We start from the raw sequence: 23,620 nt of genomic DNA, 5'->3' as shown, positions 1-23,620 counted from the left end.
CGATGACTTACCTGTCCCATTCATCAGCGGCAACTTTGTTATGGGCCACTTTTCCATATCTTTCTTTCTGGAAGGGCTTTTTAAGTAATTCATCATCATACTTTGTCCTATAAAATAAAGAGACCATAGCATATGTAACATGACATGCAAATTGTGACCTCAAGCTCCCATTTGTAAAATACAGGCATAGAATTTAGATTCAGAAATACCCACAGAAATATGTAGATAGACAAAAGATTTGATAAATACAAAAAAAAGAAGATTTGGCACTGTGCAACAAAATGTCAAGTATCGAAAGGTTGGGAATGCCAACGTAAAGGTAGAAACATTTGCACATTATTCAACCATTTCCTAATACAAAGTCCATCATACTAGAAATTAAAAATCAACTCACACTAAACCACTACTTCACAAGACTCACTTTATATATACCATTGCAGCAAGATACCAAACATTTCAATCAAGTTCTGTGAAGTAGTAGTGTAGTGCAAGTTCAGGTTTAAACTGTAGTGTGATGAACGTTGTATTGGGAAATAGTTCATTTGGACTAGTAATTTGTAAAATAACTCATTCCAAACATTTGTAAACTTTTTCTTATCTTATCATTACATTTGTATAGACAGTAACCTCAACTTGTGTGTGTGTGAAAGCATAAGAGAGAAAGAGATAAGGTGTTTGTATTTGTATTCATCTTCCCAGTGTATTCACAGTGACTACGTACAATATGAGTGGCTTATGGGCATGCACATTCTGAGCCTATTGTCCATCATCACATATCCCTTAAGTTGTATATGTGTTTACTGCACTTACATGCCATGCATATTGTGTATGTTCACTTACATACATTGAGAGTATTGTATGTGTGTTTTGTTTGTTCATATTCTGAGCATATTGCCTATTCTTGGATACGAATGTGCTTGTACTGTGCCTACTTGTATTCTGAGTGTATTCTATGTTCGTATGCATAGTCCAAGAGATTCCTGCGTGGGCATTATGTACATGTGTGTCTGGGAATATGTATGCTCCGTGAGCCTGTGGTGCAGCTGGAACGCCTGTGGTGTGTGTGTGTATTTATGTGGGGTGTATACGTATGTTTATTCAGATCATATCAGTTGTGCATATGCATATTCTGGTTGTATTGCCCATGGTATGTGTTTTTGTGGGGTGTTAATTTATATTACTTCAGAGCATATCCGCTCCATGTATGCATGTTCTAAGTACATTGTTCATATTTCCCTATATTCTGTGTGTGTTGTATGTGCGTATTGGGCTAACTGCATTCCAAACAAATCCAATGGGTGTATGCAAATTAAGAGCATAGCATTGTGTACAATGTATGTGTGTAGAGAGGTTGGTGTCTGTGTGTATGTGGTCGGAGATGGGGCGAATGCAAATTCATGCCAAGCACAATGGATTTGCATGCATTAATTGAGAGTGTATTGCTGGCAATCATGGATTTGAAAGTGAACGCATAACTGGCAAAGGCACACCTTTTCTTGAACTCTGGACCTGCTGCACTGGTCTGAACCATAGATAACAATTTTTGTGATTTTAAAAAAGTGATTCTCTCCAGTTTGGCAGATTTGATTCTCAAAATATTTGTGGTGTACCTAAAATGGAGGTAGTACATTTTGAGACATGGACAGGAGCTTTTGAAAAGATATTAACTACATTTGAAAAAACATGCTTTTGGAAGCAGACAGCGGTTCAGTCAATAGGTAGTAAAAAGCTTTTCTTTATGGGGAACTAACGGAATAACAAATATTTTGCGACCCCACCAATGATGCAGATTCGAAATGAATTCAATCTGGTCCACATCGATATGGGAATGTTTTGTGAAGATTCGCCAAGGTTAAGTCTTCCAGAACATGCTCCTTTTATGGGGAGTTCAACTGAACCATAACTAAACCAACCCTGTAATATGCAGTGCTGTTCTGGTGAATGCGCTAGAAATAGAAGGAGAGAGAGTATTTCAAACTTTGCCAATAGAAAAAGATTTGATGCCTCACACATAGATAGACCTTTGAAAAAGCATTGAGATGATTAAACAAGCTATTCGATAGCAACAGTAATGAGCTGAAACACAGACAGTTTTTCTTTCATAGTAATCCAATGGCCTACTAAACCAATATAGGTTTTCCTCTCAGCATTAAGGTAGCTTGCAAAGAACTGGCAGTTAAGAGAATATCTATACATCATGCTACGAGACTTGTAAGCAGCACTCTGTCAAAATGCAAGAAATAATGTTACAGGCAAGTATACCAAGCTAGAAGAAATATTGATGACAGCACGTAACATATTGCAAACCCAAAGAGGGCCGAAGAAGATTGTTGAGAAGAAAAGAGCAAGGGTGACTGAAGACAATGGGAAGACTATTGGCAGAGAAAGAACTTACAAAGGGGTAGTGAATCAAGGCAGACGAAGATGTAAATATTCAGAACAGTCCAGAAGGCGAGAATGCTTCAGATGTGGGATGAAAAACAACATGGAAAACAGAAGCAAATGTTCCGCTTTGCGAAAAAAGTATGCCAAATGTCAAAGATTCAGACATTTTGAAAAGGCATGCAGGAATGCGATGGTCAAACAAATAGAAATTGAAGATGTTAGCAGAAGTAAGTCAGAAGAAGAAGAATATCAAATACCAGTAAGAATACTGAGTGAAAAATTAAGAAAATAAAGGAAAAGACGACAAAACGAGCAGGCCATATTGTGAAGTCATAGTAGATGGAAAATTGGCACAGATGATGGTTAATTCAGGATCAGATCTCACACTCATATCAGAAGAACTGCACCTAGAATTATGGATAGGGTAAAGAGAAGAAACTGAAGAAAACAAAAGATAAATCCGGAAGTATACAGTGTGACAAGTACAGTTCCCTGGCCTTGCCAAGAGGGAAGGTTGCCCAAAAGGAAAGCCAGTGCCAGCACTGACCTTGGGAGACAACTAGCAGAGATCCAATCCTTAACCTTTTCCCTGTTGTAAGAGTATTGTGTTCCAGTACATCTCTCTCTCACGCCTGGCTCGATTCCAAAGTGCTTGCCAGTGTTTTCTTTCATTTGCATAGATTGACAAGATGGTAGAGAACGGGGAAGAGAAACTCTAAAATCCAAGATCAACTGCTTACAAAATGTGCCAGCAGCACGGGACAGCAGGGGAAGCCGCAGTGCCGAAGAGACAGAGCCCACCAAGTCAACAAAGAGCCGCGGACAAAGGAGAGGGCTACGGCTCTACGCAACATTCAGGGACATAGATTGGGGCAACCCAGAAGCATCATATGATAGCCACATACATAAGCTGATCCCCTAGACCACCAAGGAATGTTGGGGTAGACCTGTGCTACCCCTGGAGAACTTGCCTTACCGGGGAAACCCCCAAAACCCCAAACCCCAAAACACAAACTTGAACATTAACTTCGTTTTACATGGCGAGCACGCATGGAGAAAGTGGGTGGGGTTATCCCCCTATTTTATGCCTTCTTTGAATGTAACACCATCAGGGTGGAGCTTAGCCTTTTTGTAAAGATTTCTCCTTGCACATAAACCTCCCAGGAGTGTAAGATAGATCAGGATTTGCTGTGGAAAGCTGGCCAATCAGGGAAGAGAGTGGGAAATGTAAGCAGGGGACAGGAAACAGAAGTGTGGGTTATCCAGTTAAGGTCAGCAGTGGACTGGGAGCGGACCAATAGACCAGCAGGAGGAAGGAAGGAGTATAGAGGTGATTACTGAATTAAGGTGAGGTATTGGCTTAGTGAGTGTAAGGGTACTGCAGAGTGAGTGCGCCTAACTGTGTGGCAGGTAGATATAGTTATTTGGTGAAAAGAGAGGAGGGGTAGTAGTGGGAGGAGAGTAGTAGGACGACGACGAGGAGAGTGGCAGTAGTAGTGGTAGGAGAATAGTGGCCATACTGGAAGGAGGAGCAGTAGTAGTAGGCGAGTGGCAGTAGTAGTGGGAGGAGAGTAGTAGTTGGAGGTGTGGCAACAAGGAATGAAGAGTGGTGCAATAGTGGTTGCTACAGACTTTAATTAAATGAAAACCAAAACCTATCTATCCCTACCTCTAAGGGGTTTCCTTAGCTAAATTAAAGAAACTCTGGTGTTCTTCTGGAAGTCCGTGTGAGTCAAAATAAAAATGCACTGTCTCAGTCACAAAGGCTCCTATTCTTTGCCTGTCACTACAACAAAACGCCATAAAGTCCATCTACTGTTCATAATCCTGGAGAATAACTCCCTTCTCCCGGATGTGAAGCGTCCAAATGCCAGTCAGGTCGTTCAAAACAAAAGTTACACAAAAGTTCTGGATTTTCTGTAACCCAACAGAAAATAAACAGTTGCATAAAGTTCTCGTCGGGCTAGGAGAATTACTCACTTCTTCTAGCTGGTTCCCCAATGTCTTGCACACTTATTAATAAGAATTGTTGCTCCCTTACAGAGGATTTTACAATCTCTTAGTTGTGCACAATTCTCGATCTGCCCCACTGGGACGATGAAGCTGTTCCCCAGAGTGCCTTCTGACTCTCCAGCACGAGACTCCTTTGGAACTAGAATGGGAACTAGTTCACAAATTGGTTTACGACTTTCTCTCTTTCTTTTTTAGTTTACAGTCTCAAAGGGTTTTCTATTTTCCAGGTGTTTGAAGCTGGAAGGAAATGACAATGTTAACGGTTTTCTTCTGATCTCTGAGTAAGGGAAGGGGTAAGGACATGAGCTGAAAAGACGGGACTCTTGGCAGGATCTTGTGTTGACCAATCAGCAATGAGGAACAGTCGTATGGACAGATGATGATTGGGGTTTTGCTCGATGAAACAGTCCTAGATGATTCTTGGCGTACACAGCAATTCTCTCCTTTGGCAGGGGTTTCCCCAGCTATTCAATGTTTGGATAAAAATGGAGAGCATCAAGTATCCAGGGCCCCCAACCCTTTTTGGCTTTCGTTAACTCCTGTTACCTATATTGGGGTCAGGATGCTTCAGCTTCTCCCACTCTCGTCAGGGTTCCCTTCTTGGGCCCTGTACGGCTGGCTGTCAGGAAGCGAACCAGGGACTCTACCTTCCTTCCCTGCCGAGAACGTCCAGCCACACCTGTCTGGATACTGCTCAGGTTTGTGTAGGAAGCTGTGCGAACGGATAAGGTTAGGGGTTTCAGCACAGTTGTTGGACTGCCCGGTCCACCCACTACAGGTCACGCCACCACAAATCAATCTCCGTCCTTCTGTAGGGCCAACTCTTGGCTGAATGGTATGACGCTCCCCCCCCCCGTTTAAAAAAATGTTCTGCTACTCCTTCTCTTGTTCAGCTTGCCTCTCACCCAACGACCGCCAGCTTTCAGTTTTATAGCTTTTGTCATTCTGTTTCCATGCAGGATGCTTACTCGCTTCTTTGTTTCTGCTTTCTCCACAGCCAATACCCTGTCGCCCTGTGAGACGTCCTTGTGCGTTCCCCTGAACTACACCCTCCACGACTCTTGCTCGATCTTCTCGGGCTGCCTTCAAGTGTTTTCTCTGCTTAGATCTCCCTCTGATTCTCGATTTCTCTCTCTACATCTCTAGTACTCTCTCTGGTATCCTTCCTGTTACCCTTGCACCTTAGTTTGTTTCCGACACCCTGTTATAGTAGGGTCTGCCCTAACATAACGTCCATTTCATTGACTACAGCTGCTGTCTTTTCTCCGCTCACTTGTAGCGTTCTCAGGAGTTTCTTCATCTCAGTACCTAAACCCTCAGGTTAGTTTGATGTTTCACAGTAACACATGGTTTTAGAAATTAGTTTAAACTCATAAGGTTCAGGTCCTACTGTCAGTCTACCAGGTTGGGGTTTAAAGGGGCTGTCCCTCCCAATCACGTCCTTATCCCCAGGAGAGGAGCCCCTCACCATGAGATCTTCCCTAGCCTCATGGAGAGGGGTTCTCCCCTAGGGAAAGGTGACGCCATCTGAAGGATCGTCACAGAGGAGAGGGGCAATAGTAGTGGGAGCAGGGGGAGAGTAGTAGTTATAGTAGTAGTAGGAGGAGAGGGGCAGGAATGGTAGTAGAAGAGTGGGGGGAGAAGAGTTAAAGGTAGGAGGCAGGAGGAAGGCAGAGTGAAACATCAGAGGGACAGAAGAAAGAGTGGGTTGGAGTCGAGAAGGAGCAAGTAGGTAGAGTAGAAAGGACAAGTTGAGAGTGAGCGTGCTTGCTTGTAGGTGGCTCCAATTGAGTAAGTGAAAGGCACCATTCTCTATCTCCGGTAGAACACAAAGTGGGGTTAGGGTAGGGTAAGTTAGGAAGTCCCTTACGCAAGTAAGACAGCCAACATTTAGGGAGACCCTCAGTAGAGAAGGAAGATCATAGACAGTAGGGGTTACTACCGAGCCGTAGTACTAACTCTGGGTTACAGATGCATTGGCTAGGGTGAGCAGGGGAGATGAGAGAGGGACGGCCCTAGCACCATTTACCAAAGCCCCCTTGGTCAGCCAGCACCTCAGATCGGAACGATGAATATGAATATTCATTCAAAGATAGAAGAATGAGAGGCAAGGTATAGGCTAGGAAAGATGGTTTCTTTTTGCAACTTTCTTTCAAATGACATCAATGGAACCCCATCTATTTTGCTATGCCTTAATCCCTGCTCTGACTTTGGAGAGAAGTAAAGCCTTTTTGCTTTATTTACGTTTCTCAACTCATTTATTTTGGGGAGAGTGGTCAGCCCTAAGGTTACTAGCGCAGATGGAGTGTGCCCTTTCATAATTTCTTGTGTTGTTTTCAATATAAAAGACATCTAATAGTGAAGTGCGGCAGGGTTATTTTGTATCCCTTTTTCCTTTGTTTCCTGCATCATCCTGTGTACACACCTTTTCGATGTGCCTGGGACACACTGGTGGCACTAAACCTTGTGCACAATTTCGGACATGTAATGTACCATATACACAAAATGGCAGTGACATGTGATTTAAGCCCTGTTACTTGGCCACCTAGTTTGGTTGTCTTATCTGCTCAGGGCAGGGCCAAGCCATATAAAATATTTCATTGGATCCGGTTTGGATTACCCCACAAAGTGATTTGTGTAACTGATATGGCAGAAATGAGGATTGGTCCCAATTAACATTCATGTCATACCATGTCTGTTGTTGGGCAAATATAGGGTTTGTGGCTGTACACGATTGAACAGCTCTTATCTGTTTTAATGGTGCATGTCTTTTTCACTGGTGGGCTGGGGCAATTTTGAATAGAGGGGGAGTCTTGCAGCCATTCCTGAGATCGTTCACTGGAGCCAAGAGATCTGGGATACCTTTTCATGGTGTCAATTTCACCATATTTTTGTAGCATTTGTTTCAATGAGGAGCCACGCCCCCATCTCCCCCACACAGCTCCCACCTCCCTCACTACCTAAATAAGAATTATATAATCCCTTACGCACTGAAAATGTCTATAAAAATGCTGCAAAATGACCATTTCACCAGATGTGGTGACATGGCTGTTACGGGATGGGTACCTGAGCCAAGATCCCGAAGAAGAGAAGCCAATGCTGCATCGGTTGTTAACTGGAGCTGGCGCTTGGGGTCTGCAGGTCCTCAACTTGTGGCCCAAGATCATCCGTCCTATTGTTGCCTCCCTCTTGGATGATGAAGGGCCCTCCTGGAGTCGAATTTTTACTTCTGCCACGATTCCCACTTGCTGGTCCCCAGGAGGAGTTTCTTCACTGCTGCACTGCTTCTGTTGTGTCCTGGAGCTCTCTTTACATCATGGGATTTGCTCTGGCTGCTGTCCTGAGGTATCTGGCCTGTCCAGCTGCAAATCTGTCAGAGCCCTTCCAAGAACCGGAGATCAGAAATGCTGCTTAGACAAACTCAATCCTGGTACTATCTTCAGGCACTGCACCTGCAATCCCGGTGCCTACATCGATGGGACCACCAGCAGAAGTAAGTGTCTCCAGTGACTCTGAGTAACTCTGGAATGGTCACTCTGAAAATCAGAGTAAGGGGCACAGTTGGACTTACCTGTTTTCTTTGCCCACCATCTGCATGAGGATTGGATGGGCAAAAGGTCTACTCCTTAACACTCTCTTCCTGTCTCTGAATGGGGTGTTCTATCCAAGCATCCCTCCCCACAGGGTCGTGGGATTGAGTGTGTACACCTACAATTGTTACTTAGTTTCAAAAGTGCTTTTAAACTGCATCCTTTTATCAGCCTGTTGGCTTTGCAAAAGTGTGTGCTGGGGAAACCTCAAGACTTCCTGCCCCCTTCTCGGTACTTATCTGGAACTTTGACTGATAGGGAAGGAATGCTTAAGATAGGCGTCTGCCTGATATGGGTTATGTTTTAATGCATTGTTCGTTTCACACTTTCATTGATGTACTTAACTGAAGTGCTTTTGCCGTGTTTTAGTGTAAGGTGAGACAATCTCTCTTTCAGATTACCAACTGTGTATACATATATGGGTAAATTAGTATGCTGCATGATATATGCTTTACTTGAGTTGTATCTGCTTTGTGTTGTACAGCGTAATTAATTTGTATATTGTTGTACATCTGTGTTGACTGTCTCTATGTGTGGTAAACTGTACTTACACACAACTACTCCTAAAGTCTGCCATACTGCGTAGCTCACATTTCCTACACAGAGTTTGCTAGACTAAGGGTCAATAACTGAGTCCACCAACTAGGTTGGCTTCTCAGAAATCCCCTCCCAGGGCTGGTTCTAAAAATCCATCTAAACAGTCTGTCACAGATGAAAGTGATTCTTTGCTGAGATGAGAACACCTGATGGACCTTAGTATTAACAGCTGAGCCCTACCACAGAATAGCAAGTCATGGAAGTGAATGAAAACCCAATTGACAAAATATTGTAAAGAGATGTCAAAGTGTTTGCTTCCACTTTAGGGACACTAAAAGGGGATATGCATGAGCTACAAATAAGAAAGGAGCTAAACCTGTAAAACAGAAAGCCAGACCAGTTTCTGTGACAACTTGAGAGGAGCTTCACACCCCAACTACAACCTACTGAAAGAAGGAATTATAAAACTCGAAGAAACCTCTGAATGGCTAAGCCCCAGATTTGTGACAGGAAGTAATCGGTCAGGCATATTGAGAAGGAGAAATGACTCACTGTAATGTTCTTTCTATGGATTCTTCTCCCGCAGATTCCTCATCAGATAGATAACCCCTTCTAGCTTCAGCTGCTCAGACAAACTTCGACAGGAGTCGTAGTGGACCTCGACTCGGCCGTCGATCCGCCTTGACTTGGTGCTCCATCGTCGGTTCTGGATGGTCGGCATTGTGTATATTTACTGCTTCACTATGCCCCGTACCTCAGTCCCCTCGCCCTTGCCGCTCAGCTGCTGCAGAGGAAAACTAGTGAGAAAAAGAAGGCCAACTAGCGAATAGAGGGTTCAAAAACAAGGGATACGCAGAATTTGTAGAAAAACTTGTATTTCTTTTTACTAAGAGAGAGGCATGCCACTTGCCAGCCAGAAGAGCACCCTACTCTGACCGTCAATGAGACGCCCCTTTCTCGAGAACAGACATACACCAACTGCCAACGCTTTCTGAGCACGGACGGATGGTAGGGGTGACGAGAAATCTGCGGGAGAAGAATCCATAGAAAGAATATTACGGCAAGTAATTTCTCAGTCAATGGATTGCCGTTCTCCCGCAGATTCCTCATCAGATAGACTCCCAAAACAGTGACAACAATGGCGGCGGGAAGAAAGTTCACAGTAAGATATTTTGCAACACTGCCCTTCCGAACCGAGCATCAGCCCTGCGGGCAACGTTCAGGGTATAGTGCCTCGTAATGTATGGAGCGAGGACCAGGTTGTCACCTTGCAGATGTCCTTAACCAAAACCCCACTTTGCAGGGCTGTAGAGGCAGGTACCTCTCTGCTAGAGTGGGGTCTGATGCCAGTAGGCAATTCTTTGACTGCAGAGTGGTAGCATTCTGTATCATAGTATTATACACCACATAACTATCTGTTTGGCCACAGCTAGGCCTTTTCTTGACAAGGAGTAGGCTACAAACAACTGGTCTGTTTTCATATAGTCCGCTGTTCTTGCCACATGAAACTGAACGCCCTTTTAGGGTCCAACCAGTGAAAGCTCGCGTCCTCCTTGGAAGGATACGGGGGTGGGTAAAACACAGCAAGATCTATCGCCTGAGAAAGATGGAATTCCGACACCACCTTCGGCAGGAATCCTGGTCTCACCTTAAGCGATACCTTTTTGCAGAAAAAGCACTCGCTGACCAACCTGGCCGAAGTGATGCCAACCAAAAAGTCAGTTTTCAATGTAAGCCACCGCAAGGAACAAGAAAGCAAAGGCTCAAAGCTAGCCACCATCAGGAAGTTGAAAAATCGGCTTCAAATCCCAATCTGGGAAAACAAAAGGAACAGGCAGAAACGTATTCACAAGGCCCTTCAGGAATTGGGCCATAACCGGGATTGTGTAGAAAGAGCTTTGATCCGGAGACCTTTTGAACACAGACAAAGCTGCCAAGTATCCTTTGACTGTGGTGACCTGAAGGCCTAAAGAGGTCAGTGACAGAAGGAACTCTATCACTGTAGTGGTGGGGCAGGAGATAGGGTCAATCTCACGTTCCCTACAGCACAAATCAATTCTTCTCCACCTGCACGTATACAGAGAAAAGGCAACCAGAGAGGTGGGTAGAAGGACCAATCCAGAAGGTCAGAGTACCATAGCCTCCTCGTCCAATCCAGGGGCGATCAAAATCAGGTGTGCTCTAAATCTCCTCAACCTCCTGAGACCCCATGGAATGACGGGAAACGGAGGGAAGGTGTAGTGGAAAGATCCAGTCCACCAGAAACGCATCCCCTAGCGTGCTGTTCGCTGGGAATTCCCTCGAGCAAAACTGTTTACACTTCCTGTTGGACTCTGTGGCAAACAGATTCACTGCTGGGGCCCCCCAGAGAGAGAAGACCTCCTATAGGACTTCCTGGCACACTTCCCACTCGTGTGAGACTGTGCTCTGCCTGCTCAGAGCATTCCGCCAAACTGTTCTCTGTCCCCGACAGATGAACTGCCAAGACCGAGATCTGGTTCTCTAAAAGCCAGAACCAAAGCTGCATTGCCTCTCTGTAGAGGGGGAGGGAGCGCACGCCACCCTGCTTGTTCAGGAAGTGCTTGGCCACTGTATTGTCCGTCAAGATCATGACATGCTTCCCCTTCAGAGATGGACCTAACACCTTCAGAGCTAACCTGATGGCTCGTACCTGCAGCCTGCTGATGTACCAACTAGCTTCCACTGCTGACCAAAGGCCGCTCACCTGCAATTCCTCGCTGTGAGCGCCCCAACCTTTAAAGGATGCACCCGTGACCACTCAAACCTGAGGCCACAGAAGGATTCCCCCACTTATAACCTGTGTTCCCCCCTTTCCCCCTTGGTCGCCCGCAGTATGTATGTGTTCCCCCCCTCCCCCCTTGGTCGCAAGCAGTATGCAGGTGCTCCCCACCTGCCCCCTGGTCGCCCGCAGTATGTATGTGTTCCCTCCCTTGCCCCCCTGGTCGCCTGCTGTATGTGTGCCCCCCTGCCCCACCACCCTGCTCTCCAAAGGGTCGGCTGCCTTTTACCCATTCCACCTACCTCGGAATGTAAGGTATTGTATGCTACTGCCGACCCTAGCCAGTGGTTGACACGAATACCATGCCGCCTACTCTGTCCGCTGCACCAACAGTGTCGCCACCGTTCTAGAGGAGGTTGGCGCCCCTGTCCTTTGTCTCCAGTATTAACCTTAGGCATGACCTGTGGCTACCAACCCGCTATACGGGGCTAGCTTTCATATCTTACGTTACCAACTCTGACCTATGCATTACCTGCTGCTGCCACCCATCAAGATAGGGTTGGCTCTCTTGTTTTATGCCACCAACTTTGACCAAATGCCTTATCCTGATTCTGTCCTTTGTTTTAACTGTTGTTGCCTCTCTTCTAGAAGGGGTGGCTATCATGTTATGCTCCACCTATATTGACCCTATGCATTACTTGCTGCTGCCACACCTCAAGTAGGGATAGGCTCTCATATCTTATGCTACCGATTGTGACCAATTGCATTACCTGTTGTTGCCATCCTTCAAGGTGGGGTGGCGCTCTTGTTTTATGCCACCGATTTTGACAAAACGCATTTCCTTTAGATGCCACCCTTCAAGATGGGGCTGGCACTCTTGCTTTATGCCACCGATTTTGACAAAACGCATTTCCTTTAGATGTCACCCTTCAAGATGGGGCGGCGCTCTTGTTTTATGCCAATGATTTTGACAAAACGCATCTCCTGTTGATGCCACCCTTCAAGATGGGGCTGGCGCTCTTGTTTTATGCCACCGACTTTGACTATATGCACTTATGTAACCAAGAAGTATTCTTAACAGCGCCACAATGCCTGAGGGCAGTTTGTGCGCTTACAAATTCAAATAAATAAAAATAAATAAATATAAATTGCTACTGATGGCCCGCCATGAAAGGTTGTGGACCACAGGCCTGAACACCTTGAAAACGTCCTTCAGGGTTCCGAGGTACTGGGACCACTGACCTCTTGGGAGCCATTGCAACACTCTAATTCGCATCCTGGCCTCTGGCAAAAATACAGGAGGCCATGAGGCCCAAGAGGTGGAGGAAGGAAGCCGCTGGTAAGGTGATGTGGTTCTGCAACAGCCGCACCATCTGCGCGATGCCGACTACTCTCTCCTCGGTTGGAAAGGCCTTCCTTGCCCGAGTGTCTAGGACTGCCCCGATCGATTGGAGCCTCTGACCTGGTGTTGTGTAGGACTTCTGCAAGTTCAGGGAGAAGCCCAGCCTGTGGAGTAGTGAGCAGGTGTCCCCGAGATGGACGAAACCTGCTCCGTCTATCTTCCTCGGCTCAGCCAATCGGCCAAGTAAGCGAATACGTGGACCCTGGATCTCCTGAAGTGATCCGCAACTACTGCCATGAGCTTGGTGAAGACCATTGGTGCGTACGTCAACCCAAAGGGAAGCACCTTGAACTGATAGTGCTTGTCCCCTATGAGGAACCTTCTGTGCTTTTGATGTATCAGCATATGGAAGTAAGCATCCTCAGGATCTTGTTCAAGGCCCTGAGGTTCAAGGTGGGACGGAGACCTCCCCCCTTCTTGGGTACCAGAAAATACTGGTAATACCAGCCCAACCCTCTCTGCTCGGGCGGTACCTCTTCCATGGCACCCTTTCACAACAGGGCTCACAGTTCTTCCTGGCGCTCCTATTCCAGCTGGCAAAGGGGTCGTGGGGGTCTGATCAGAGGTGTTCTTAAGAAGGGCAGACAATAACCTCACCGTATGAGCTTCAGGGCCCAGGTGTGGGAGGTAATCTCCCACCATTGGGGCCAGTGCTCTGACAGCAGTCCTCTAACCAGTGAGCTGTGGGAGGGGAAAATCAAAGCAGCTTTGAGGACAGAGCCACCCCAGCAGCTGCTGCCGCTGCCTGCTGGTCTCTGATTGTGTTCACGTCCTCTGGGCCGACTGTCCCTTTGTGAGGTTGGAAGGTGATCTGGCAGTTGAGTTAGCTGCTAAAAAGCTAGTTATAGCCTTGGGTTCAGCATTGTCAGGACCAGCTTTCGCAGAGTGAATGGTGAGGATTTTGGGGGACCCCCCAGTGTAAAGCTGGGCTCTTAAGGCACAGGATCTGTGAGTGACGGTGAAGCGGATAGCTGTGGTCTCTTCTGAACGGGGGATCTCGCCGTCGCACCTTGGGGAAGAGCCACCACCGTCTGTAGGCTCCTTCTCTCCACCTCTCCTACTGTTCCACATGGATTTGCTGGTTATGATTTTGCTGTCAATCGCCCTTCCATCCGTTGGCTTTGTCAATGCTTGTTTTTAACAGGACTTCAGTGAAGGACATGCATACTGTTTATAAATCAAGTTGTTGAAGGCAGACCAGGTTAAGACATTTTTAAAACACCAGTAGTGTATTTACAACTCCATTTAAGTCATTAACACTCAGAAGACTGCTTTGAAAAAACACTGGTAGGCACTTTGAGTGCAAAGTCTGATGGTAAGGCTTGATTAAAGCAACCTCAGAGAGTTCCCATGAGGAGGTGTTTTGGGCAGAAATGGGCAGCAACCGGTGGGAATGGCCATAGGGTGTAGCATGGCCATGGGCTGTCAAAGCATGGGCAAATAACCACACAACACCTACAAGCTTTGTGTCCCTCCTGTGAGAAACCTGAAGGTACTCTCACATCTACTCACTAGGGTTGTTCTGTTCAGGTGGCCAGGGAAGGTACATCACTTTTGGATCCCCCAACCCTGGGGGTGGACAAGTGAGGGAGGATCACCTGGGGAAAGGGTGCCGTGGGCAAGATATGGTATCCCCCCCTTTCCCGATATGGATCTAACCGCCCCTCCCTTAGCCTTTAAGGGCTATTGACAAGCGTATCCCATCCTACCCTATAGATGTCCCTTAAGTGCTGAGAAGAAGATGCAACTGGGAGCAGTGCAGATTTCCTATTTAAACCACCCCTCTAGTACTGGGACAAAGAAAAGTGATCGGAAGGCATGTGGCAGTGAAGATCGGGCATGTCACATTAAAAGGCTCAAGGAAGGTAAGGCAATTGGGGCTACTTCATTTCACCTGAAGCCTTTCAGTGACAGAGAACGGTATAAAAAGAAAGCATCTGTATGGCAGAGGTACAGTCGCAGAAGGAAGAAAGAACCAAGGAATTGCTGTGCTGAGGAGGGAGAAGCCGACACGCTGACGAAGATCCCGAGAGTCTTGCCGAAGGGACTGTGCAGGACTGGGAGGCCCTGTGAGAGAAGGCGTACAGCATGCGCTGCCAGGGAGCAGAGGCGGGACCAAGCATGAAGGCCGGCGTATGCTGGAGGTAGCACCCGGTGAACTGACAATTTGGTTTTCCCGATATGGGAGAAACCACCAAACTGAGTCACAGAGACCCAGTAAGTGTCGGGAGGCACCAAGAAGGCCGGAGCGCTCCGAGGGACCGTGGAATACATAACCGTCTGCGAAAGTAGTTAGAGTCTGCGAAAGTAGTTAGAACTACCTCTGTTGAATACCAAAGTGTATGAAAGGTGCTGCTTAAGTCTGCTCAAGTAAAACTACATCTACTGAATACCGAACTTTATGAAAGGCAGTACTTAAGCTTGCACAAGTAAAACTACATCTATTGAATACTGAACTACATGAAAGGTATTGCTTTAATTTGCACAAGTGAAAACTGCATTTGCTGAATACCGAACTTCATGAAAGGAGCTGCTTAAGCTCACACACGTGAGTGCTACACTTATTGAATATTGAACTGCATATAAAGGTGCCCTTCAAGCTTGCACAACTTAAAGTTACATTTTGTGAAGGCTGAACAGAAGGTACTATCCTGAAGAATGTAAAACAATATTATATTTCCTGAATCTGGAGCGACAGGAAAGTCATAGTTTGAGAGAAACCTAGTAAATGTTACATTACTGAACAATGGCTTTGGGGAAACTCATGGTTGCGTGACATGTGATTGGTAGACAGTGTGGTCCGATAACTGCGCCGAGACCAGAAACCACTAAATATTGGAAAAGCAACAAAGAACTGCGAGTCCTGGGTGAAGCTAACTGAAGGATGGGTTAAACGGACCAAGCATTCTCTTGTGACCTTCTGAACAGAGGAAGCAAGTCAACTGATCAGTACACATCTTGTGGAAGGGAACCCTGCGAACCAAAGAACTGGAGTGTTTATCTTGGGGAAGGGAGTCCCAAGATCAGTGTTGTATGAACGTGACTACATTTGAACTTGGGGAAGGGAAGCCCAAGACCTTCTTTTGATGAGAACTGTGCTGGCAGAAAACCTACAAAAGATAACTTCAGAAAGTGAACAAACCTCCTTGACAAAAGGTAACTTCAGAAAGTGATCAACCGTCCATGAAATAAAATTACATTTGAACTGTATTGAACTTGAACACTTATTTTTGATTGCGAACATTTCCCCACTAGACTTTGTTGTAGTTGTGAGAACAAGCATAGGTTTTGACACAGACAGACTTTGAGTTGGACTTGTGGACATAGACTTTCCTTAGATTTATTTAGGCAGGTAAAATCCCACCATAGCATAGGGTTAGTTATGCGTTATACCATCCTGATTATTAATATAGCTTTGTTTAGAAATACACTTCTGCCGTCTGTGTCATCCCACTTGATGCCATGCCTGTATCACACTCTTCAGATGCCATTTCTTCCAATCTGTACTCCAATGCCATTGTTAGGGCTTATCGGTGGCACTAAAGCGCCACCTATAACCCAAACTGAAAAGAGACAGAAGAAAATAGTAGTGTCTCATCGATCACCATTGTTTCTTCATATTTGTAGGTAGTGTTTACTTTTCCACGAGACGGAGGGGAAAAAGGAAGGAGTACATTAGAGTTTGCATTCCTTTTACTATTTCCTTGTCCACACCACCTCTTGGATGTTTACAATGACATGCATGGGCCAGCACAGTACATTCGTGCTAATGCAGGTTGTACTCTGCATGCAATTGCTGCGTCTTTAAAAATGAGTCCGTTAAGGTCTTGCATGGTGATTAACATTACGATGTGTAGCTTGTATGGTGAAAGTCTAAGCAGCAACATGCTCAGCAGATGTAGAAAATCTTGCATGCATACAAGAATGGGAAATACACAACTGGTATATTGTAAAGATACCCTAGAAATGTGAGCAAATAATTCCTATCTCAGACATTTTAATCTTTTGACAGCAGTGTTTAAATTGAGATACAAAATAACTCCTCTTTAAATAATCAAATTATAGCGAGCATTGTGTATTTAAAACTCACTAATTTAAAAAAGACCCAAGACTTAATGAAACCCTGCGGTTTCAAAATCCATCAGAGAGTGGCACACACATGCTATTCCCTGGGGCAAAGCAGAACGGCCCATGAGCGCATTAACTAAATGAGAAAACAGCCCTTTTTAATTAGATTCATTCAAAGCTGAAATAAATTACAAACACGCAAAAGCATTTCAAACTTGTATGCTGCTTGCCATTCATGAATACTTTTTCCTCAATTCAAATTATATTACAATATAAAATCATAAATATTTCATAGTGATCAATCTATTAATGGTCATGTTCTTTTATTTTTTTATTATGGATCCACCAAATGATGTTAAAAGGATTACACATATTTCTGCAGAATATAAAGCAGGTTACATGATTACCTTTCCGCTCGTACTCTTTAATCTACTTTACAACACAATGGTGTTGCTGCCATACACTTCTAAAATAGACTTGTTGATGAGAATTCTCGGTAAAAGCAGTCAGCATCACGTGGTGTTTCAAACTCCGAATAATAAAGTCAGTGTTTCTAAAGGTTCAAGAGGCAGTGATTCCTACGCGCACACCCATTTGTGAAAGGCAGTAAGGTGCCACCACAGTTTAGCTTACCACCTAAAATGTAAGATCAATAGTTATATCAGTAACTGAGGGTCGTTACTGTGAGTTTGCTAGCATTGAATTTTTCACCACCCACTTGACTTTGGTAAACCGAGTAAAAATCTGTGGTTTTAGCCCATAATTTTACCTCCACTCAAAAGGTAGAGAAAAGATTATATTGTTTGCACCAAACTACGGGGGATGGGAGGCCCTCCCAAAAACATTATTTCCATCCAAGTGAAGTAAACGTGCTAGCACATCCCCTTTGCTCCCCTGAAAATATTCTTTGACCCAAGTCATCAAAGATGCACATCAGAATGTGTGCCTGACAGGCGGAAATATCCTGTCCCAATTCTTCTCAGAGAGCTCCCACACCAGCCCTTAGACCAAGCAATTCTATAATCAGGGATGTTCGAATTTGTCCTCACAAACAAAGTTTTGTTTATCACTGATAGGAGCCCTTTTGCTGAACATCAGTAATCAGTCACTTCTTCAATTGGGGGTCAATTTTGCAGCTCATCCCACTTCGACCAGTGGTTGTTGTGCCTAATGGCTCAGCTGGCAGTACGATAGTCTATCTTTTTCTAGAAGACCATACTGGTTTTTCCTCACCTCTTTTGTACGTGTCTACCAGTCTGAATGCCCAGAATCCACCTGTTATATCTCCCATGAAACAAATAGGGGAAGAAATATGGATTTTGCAAAGTCGGAGTACTTGGCGAAGGACGTGTCGGCAAGCCATTTCCCCATCTCAAAACATCCCAAATCTAGAAGGTATGTTTAGTGATATGATAGGGTTAACCTCCAGGGAAGCAGGCCTGGATGAGTTACCCAGGCATGGTTGTTTCCACAAATATTGCCCAGCTACAGTCTGTTCCATTGACACCCAGTGTTTCATACTTTATTGTACCATTCTACAAGGACCCAAGTTACTCTCCCTGGGAATATTTCAGTAAATATTGGCAGCCCACTACCCCCTTCTCCTTCAGCTGAAATAAGACCTTTCTCGAAATTCTGGGGTTCCCCCTTTCCGTATGAATGGCAAGATACAATTTTGCGCCCACAACAGTCCCCATAATAGTACTAGGGAGCGTTTGAAAGTGGTAGAGACAGCATTCATTTTTGCAAAAGCAATTCTGTCAAACTACAATTCACATTTTTTTTTTTTTTTATTGATTTAGCTAACAAGTCAACCTTTCAATTTTTATACAATACATAACATTAATACAATAAATGTACTGTTATACAATATGCTCTAATAAAAGATTTTGTAATTCTCATCGCAAAAATATAAATCATCATACACTGTCAAAAGAACATTCATCATTAGGCAATTTCATGCAGTCTTTTTGTCCTTCTCTTAAACAATTGATACCAAGTTTGCTTTTCCCCCCATTACCAATTAATTGATATTACGAGACCTTACAATTCATATAATCCTATCCATCGGGCCAAATCTTTACGGATTTGGTCAAACTATTTGACATGGTTTGCTTTTTACAACTGTTCAATCGTTGGGGTGATATGAATTCCCATGTATCGAATAGATTGTGTTGCCCATTGAAAATAAACTATTCACTTCAACTCAAGAACCGTATCCCTGGGTAGCAAGGTAGACATTTCTGATTTAGAAAGATTGACTTTAAAACCAGACAAACTAGTATTCTTCAGTCCGTTGGATACTCCTAGGCACTGGATGCAGTGGATCAGAGACCATCAAGAGCACAATGTCCACTAACCTACACATTTTCTGCTGAATACTGCCCCGCTAGCCCAGTGACTGTTCCTTACCATTGCACTTGCATATTTATCCAATACCCCCTCTATCTACCTGCCCATTGTGCTATCTGTTTCTCCTATCTACTGAAACTGTTTTACTATCAACTATCCCTCCCTTCTCACTAGGTCTGTCAAGAAGAAATTTAAAAAGGATATCTTGGCCTCCAAACCAGATATCCCCATTGGTGAGACCTATTCCAGCCCTTCTGCCAGACAAACCCTCACCAACATCCTCTTTGTCGTTCCTGCGCCTCATCTTTGGACCCCTCATATGATCTCTGTGATCTGTCCTGTATCATCCTCTACCATTAATGGTGGCACCCGCTGGGAAGTCCGTAGGGATTCCTTTGACTCCTCCAAAGTCATCATTAATGTCTACCTAAATGGCACTGTCCTGGTGCAAGGCCCTCAGGCCATTCTCCGTCTCTTTGATAGGCAGTTCCCTCACCTCATCAACTTCCTCTCATCTCCAGCTGTCCCCTACTCCCCTCCCTTGGCTACCTTGCTCTTTTCCCCTTCCTCCACTGCCCCATCTCATACTCCCTCTACACCTCTGCAGGGCGTACCTCTGATTTGTACCCCTCCCTGGAAGGTCTTTAAGGCTGGCAACCTTCTTCATCTGGCCACCCTCAATCCTTGCTCCGCTGTCAAACACTCCTCTGACATCTGCCACCTTCTTGAAGAACTTGACCTTGATGTCCTTGGTCTTACCGAGACCTGGTTCACGGCCAGCTCTGTCACAAGCTTTGGCACTCTACTCCCTGACAGCTACAAGATCCTCTCCGCCCCCAGATCCACCTGGCCCAGAGGGGGTATAGCCCTGATCTTCCCCGAGTGGATTCCTGCCACTATCATCCCTACTCAGACTTATTTCACTTTCGAATGCCTTGTCTGTAGGCTTTGTCTCTCCCACAGCCACTCCCTTACTGTTGCTACTCTCTACCGACCCCAGGGTCAAGTCACCTCTTTTCTCTCTGAGTGGGCAGACCTCACCTCTGCCCCCCTGGCCTCTACCTCTCAACTCCTCCTCCTTGGTGATCTCAACATCCACCTTGATTCTTCCTGTTCCCCATCTGTGCTCTTTTGCGACCTCTGCAATTCACTCTCCCTCTCTATCCACCCCTCCAGCCCGACTCACTCTTTTGGCCACACACTTGATGTCTTGATCTCCTCGGTCCTCCCCCTATCTTCCACCCTCGCCACTCCTCTCTCCTGGAGTGATCACTGCCTCCTCCCCTCTCATCATCCATCTCCTCCCCTCAAGCCAGACATGCCCCAAGATTGCCACCCAACCTCTCAGACATCCGGCCCATGAAGCGTGTGTCAGTCAAGGCTTTCGCTGCCACCTTCACACCCCCTCCTTCACTCCAGGCTGACTCACACCCCGAGACAGCCCTCTCTCTGCTCTACTCCTCTATCTCTGCTACTCTCAATGCTCTTGCCCCTGTAATGAGGATCCGTTTGAAGCCCAAAGTCAAGTGCAATTCTTGGTATGACTCTGACCTAGCTACACTTAAACGTAATTGTAGGGCGGCCTAGAGGAAATGGAGGGCCTCTTGCACATCCTCTGACAAGCTGGCCTGCCGCCTGCTCCAAAGGCAATACCGACTCTCTGTACGCACCAAGAAGCGAGTCCATATTCAAGCCTGTGTCTCTGCGGCATTCAACAACTCGGCCGAATTCTTTAAAATCTGCAAGGAGCTGGCCAACCCTTCCGCAGTATCCACCCCGCCTTTCGCCTCTCAGGCTTTTTGCAATGACCTTGCCTCACACTTTATCTCTAAAACCAAGGACATCTTCTCCACACTCTCCTTCTCCTCTCCCCTCTCCTCCTCCGCTCGCTGACCCACCCTCAGCTAACCCCCCCTCCCTCTTTCTCTGACTTTCCACTTCTCTCCCCTAATGAGGTCGCTAGACAAGTCCGATCTATGAAAGCCTCATTAAAACAGGTCCATCCCTGTTCCTCTAACATCATTAAGGAACACATCGATACCCTTGCCCCGGCTGACTTCTGCAACCTCTCCTTTGCCTGTGGATCTTTCCCCTCCCCTCTGAATCACTCCCTTGTGCATCCTCTCCTCAAGAAATCCACAGCTGATCCTTCTTGTCCGGCTGCCTATCGCCCAATTTCCATTGCTCCCTTTCTGGGTAAACTCCTGGGAAAGCTTGCCATCCCTCATCTTAACCTTCATTCTGACTCTGTTGGCTCTCTCCATGACCATGCATCCGGCTTCCGAGCTGCCAGAAGTACGATAACTGTTCTCCTGAACATCCGTGATGACCTGCTCTCCAATCTTGACTCTAACATTCCCTCTGTCCTCATCCTACTTCATCTCTCCTCTGCTTTCAATACGGTCAACCATACCACCCTGCTCAATCGTCTCTGTGACAACCTGGGTATTACTGATCAGGCTCTGGCCTGGCTGACCTCTTCTCTCTGATCGACCCTCCCAGGTACAACTTGGGTCCTTCCTATCTTCTATCTCGCTCTCTACCTGTGGTGTTCCACAGGGGTCTAACCTCTCGCCCTGGCTTTTCAACCAATATCTTGCAACTCTCGCCTACTGCATTTCCACTTTTTGCTCAAATTTCCATTGCTATGCTGAAGACACCCAACTCATTTTCAGGCTTCCATCAGCCACCTCCGCTCATTCCCTCATCTCTGACTGTCTAATCGCCGTTCAAAATTGGTGTGCCGCTAATGATCTCTGTTTAAATGCCAACAAAACTGAGACTTCCTCATTGGTACACCCTCTCCATCCTTTCCCCTCACTCTCTGGCCAGCCTCTCTTGGCCCTCCTCCTGCCCCTACCTGCGAAGCTAAGAACCTCTGGGTCATACTTCTCCGCACACATTTCTGATGTCTCTAAAAAGTCAAACTTCTTACTGCACCTCCTTAGAGGTACTCTTCCTTTCCTCTCCTTCCCTCAGAAGCTCATGGTATCCCAAGCTCTGGTTCTCTGTAGGTTGAACTATTGTAACAGCCTCTTTCTAAATCTACCTGCCTCTACTCTCCGCCCTCTGCAACTAATCCAGAACAGGACTGCAAGACTTGTCCTTGGCCTCAAGCCCTGGGATCGTATCTCTCAGCTCTGAAATCTCTCCATGTCAGAATTGTCTTTTTCTGCTTGTGTGAAACTCGCATCCAGAACCCCCTCCTCCTCACCTGAATCTTCGGGTGGGAGTTCCTGTTTTCGTCCCTTCTTTTTGTGGTCCTTAGGTTTCTTTTTTGAGAAGAGATACGGCCTCCCTCGGGTGGAAGCCACTCTGCAACCTTGGTGAAACAGGAGGACAGAGGACCCCCTCCCGAGAGCGCCAGCGAGAGGAAAAAAGCCAGTGGCTAAAAAAAAACTGTTCCATGTCATTTCATCACGGGATGTTTTTTGCAGGGTTTTTGACCGCGTTTTTTTTTTAAACCCATTGAATAATTTTTTTTGGGGGGGGAGGGGAGTAAAAAACCCTGCGAAAAAACATCCCGTGACGAAAGGACGTCGTACCAAAAAAACCTCTCTGCTTGTCGATGTTGGATCAATCCTTGTTGTGGAGTGCTCAATAGGTTGGTACAGTCTATAAAGTCTGGTGATGAGGTAGACAGCCAGAGTTGCTTGTCCAGCGTAGAACTGTAGGTAGAAAGGAGATCTGGGTAAGAGTACAACAGTTCAGTTCTTCCCCATATAGAAACCTGGCGGCAAGTAAGTGTTATCAAGCGGATGCTCCGCCCAAGTAGGGAACCGGGACAAACAGAAGAAAAAAATGGAACAGTTTCAAAAACAGGTAAGAACCGCTGAACACCGAAGAAAGAAGGTTGCAACAGCACCTGAAGACCAGAAAGGACTGAAGAAGCACCGTGCGGTAAGAGAACCGCGAGGTAGGACGGAAAGAGGAACGGAAGAAGAAGAAGAGCGAGGAAAAGCATAAGAGAGTGAGAGCACAGAGCAGTAGGGTCGGTCCCAGCCGTAGCCGAGCAACAGTAAGGCAGAACAGAACAGGAGTAAGAATACAGGTGAAACAGAAAGGATTACGAAAAAAAGGCACAAGGGCAGAGAAGTGCGAGACGAGACCCGTGAAGGGAAGAGGGGCCAAGAAGGCAAAGAGAATGAAGGAAATAGCCAAAAGCATGAAGCAGCACAAGCGCGAACACCCGGAACAAAAGCGATGGGTTGCAATGCGCCGAGTTGAAAAGTGGGCATGGCTAAATACGGAACAGCCACAGTGAGACAGAAAACACTAGAACGGAAATACAGGAAGTAAGAAGAAAAGAGTGGAACATTCTAATGGCAGTGTAGCCGTCAGCGACCCCATAGACACCAAGAGGGCAGGCGCGAGTAGCGCATGACTCTACTCCCAGTGGATGCAAGGATTACATTTAAAACCCTTTGCATTGTCCATAAGGCTTTCTGGGGCCTGGGTCCAAAATACCTTCAACTATCCCTCCGTAAATACCTCCCCTCTCAAGCCCTTCGCTCCTCTTCCTCTAACTCCCTC

General features: G+C 45.9%; 1 protein-coding gene across 2 annotated transcripts in view; it reads right to left on the bottom strand.

Moving 5' to 3' along the window:
- LOC138472928 (protein FRA10AC1 homolog) overlaps positions 1 to 23,620 on the bottom strand; it is a 735,805-nt gene that overhangs the window by 587,180 nt on the left and 125,005 nt on the right. For both annotated transcript variants that reach the window (XM_069611349.1, XM_069611350.1), the window contains exon 3: positions 12 to 107. In XM_069611349.1, coding sequence (XP_069467450.1) covers positions 12 to 107 — 96 coding nt within the window. The remainder of the gene's footprint in view (positions 1 to 11; positions 108 to 23,620) is intronic.

Source organism: Ambystoma mexicanum, chromosome 8 (assembly GCF_040938575.1).
Source record: "Ambystoma mexicanum isolate Mex_15411 chromosome 8, UKY_AmexF1_1, whole genome shotgun sequence".
NCBI classification, from domain to species: Eukaryota; Metazoa; Chordata; class Amphibia; order Caudata; family Ambystomatidae; genus Ambystoma; species Ambystoma mexicanum.
This window is presented reverse-complemented; position numbering and strand designations above follow the sequence as displayed.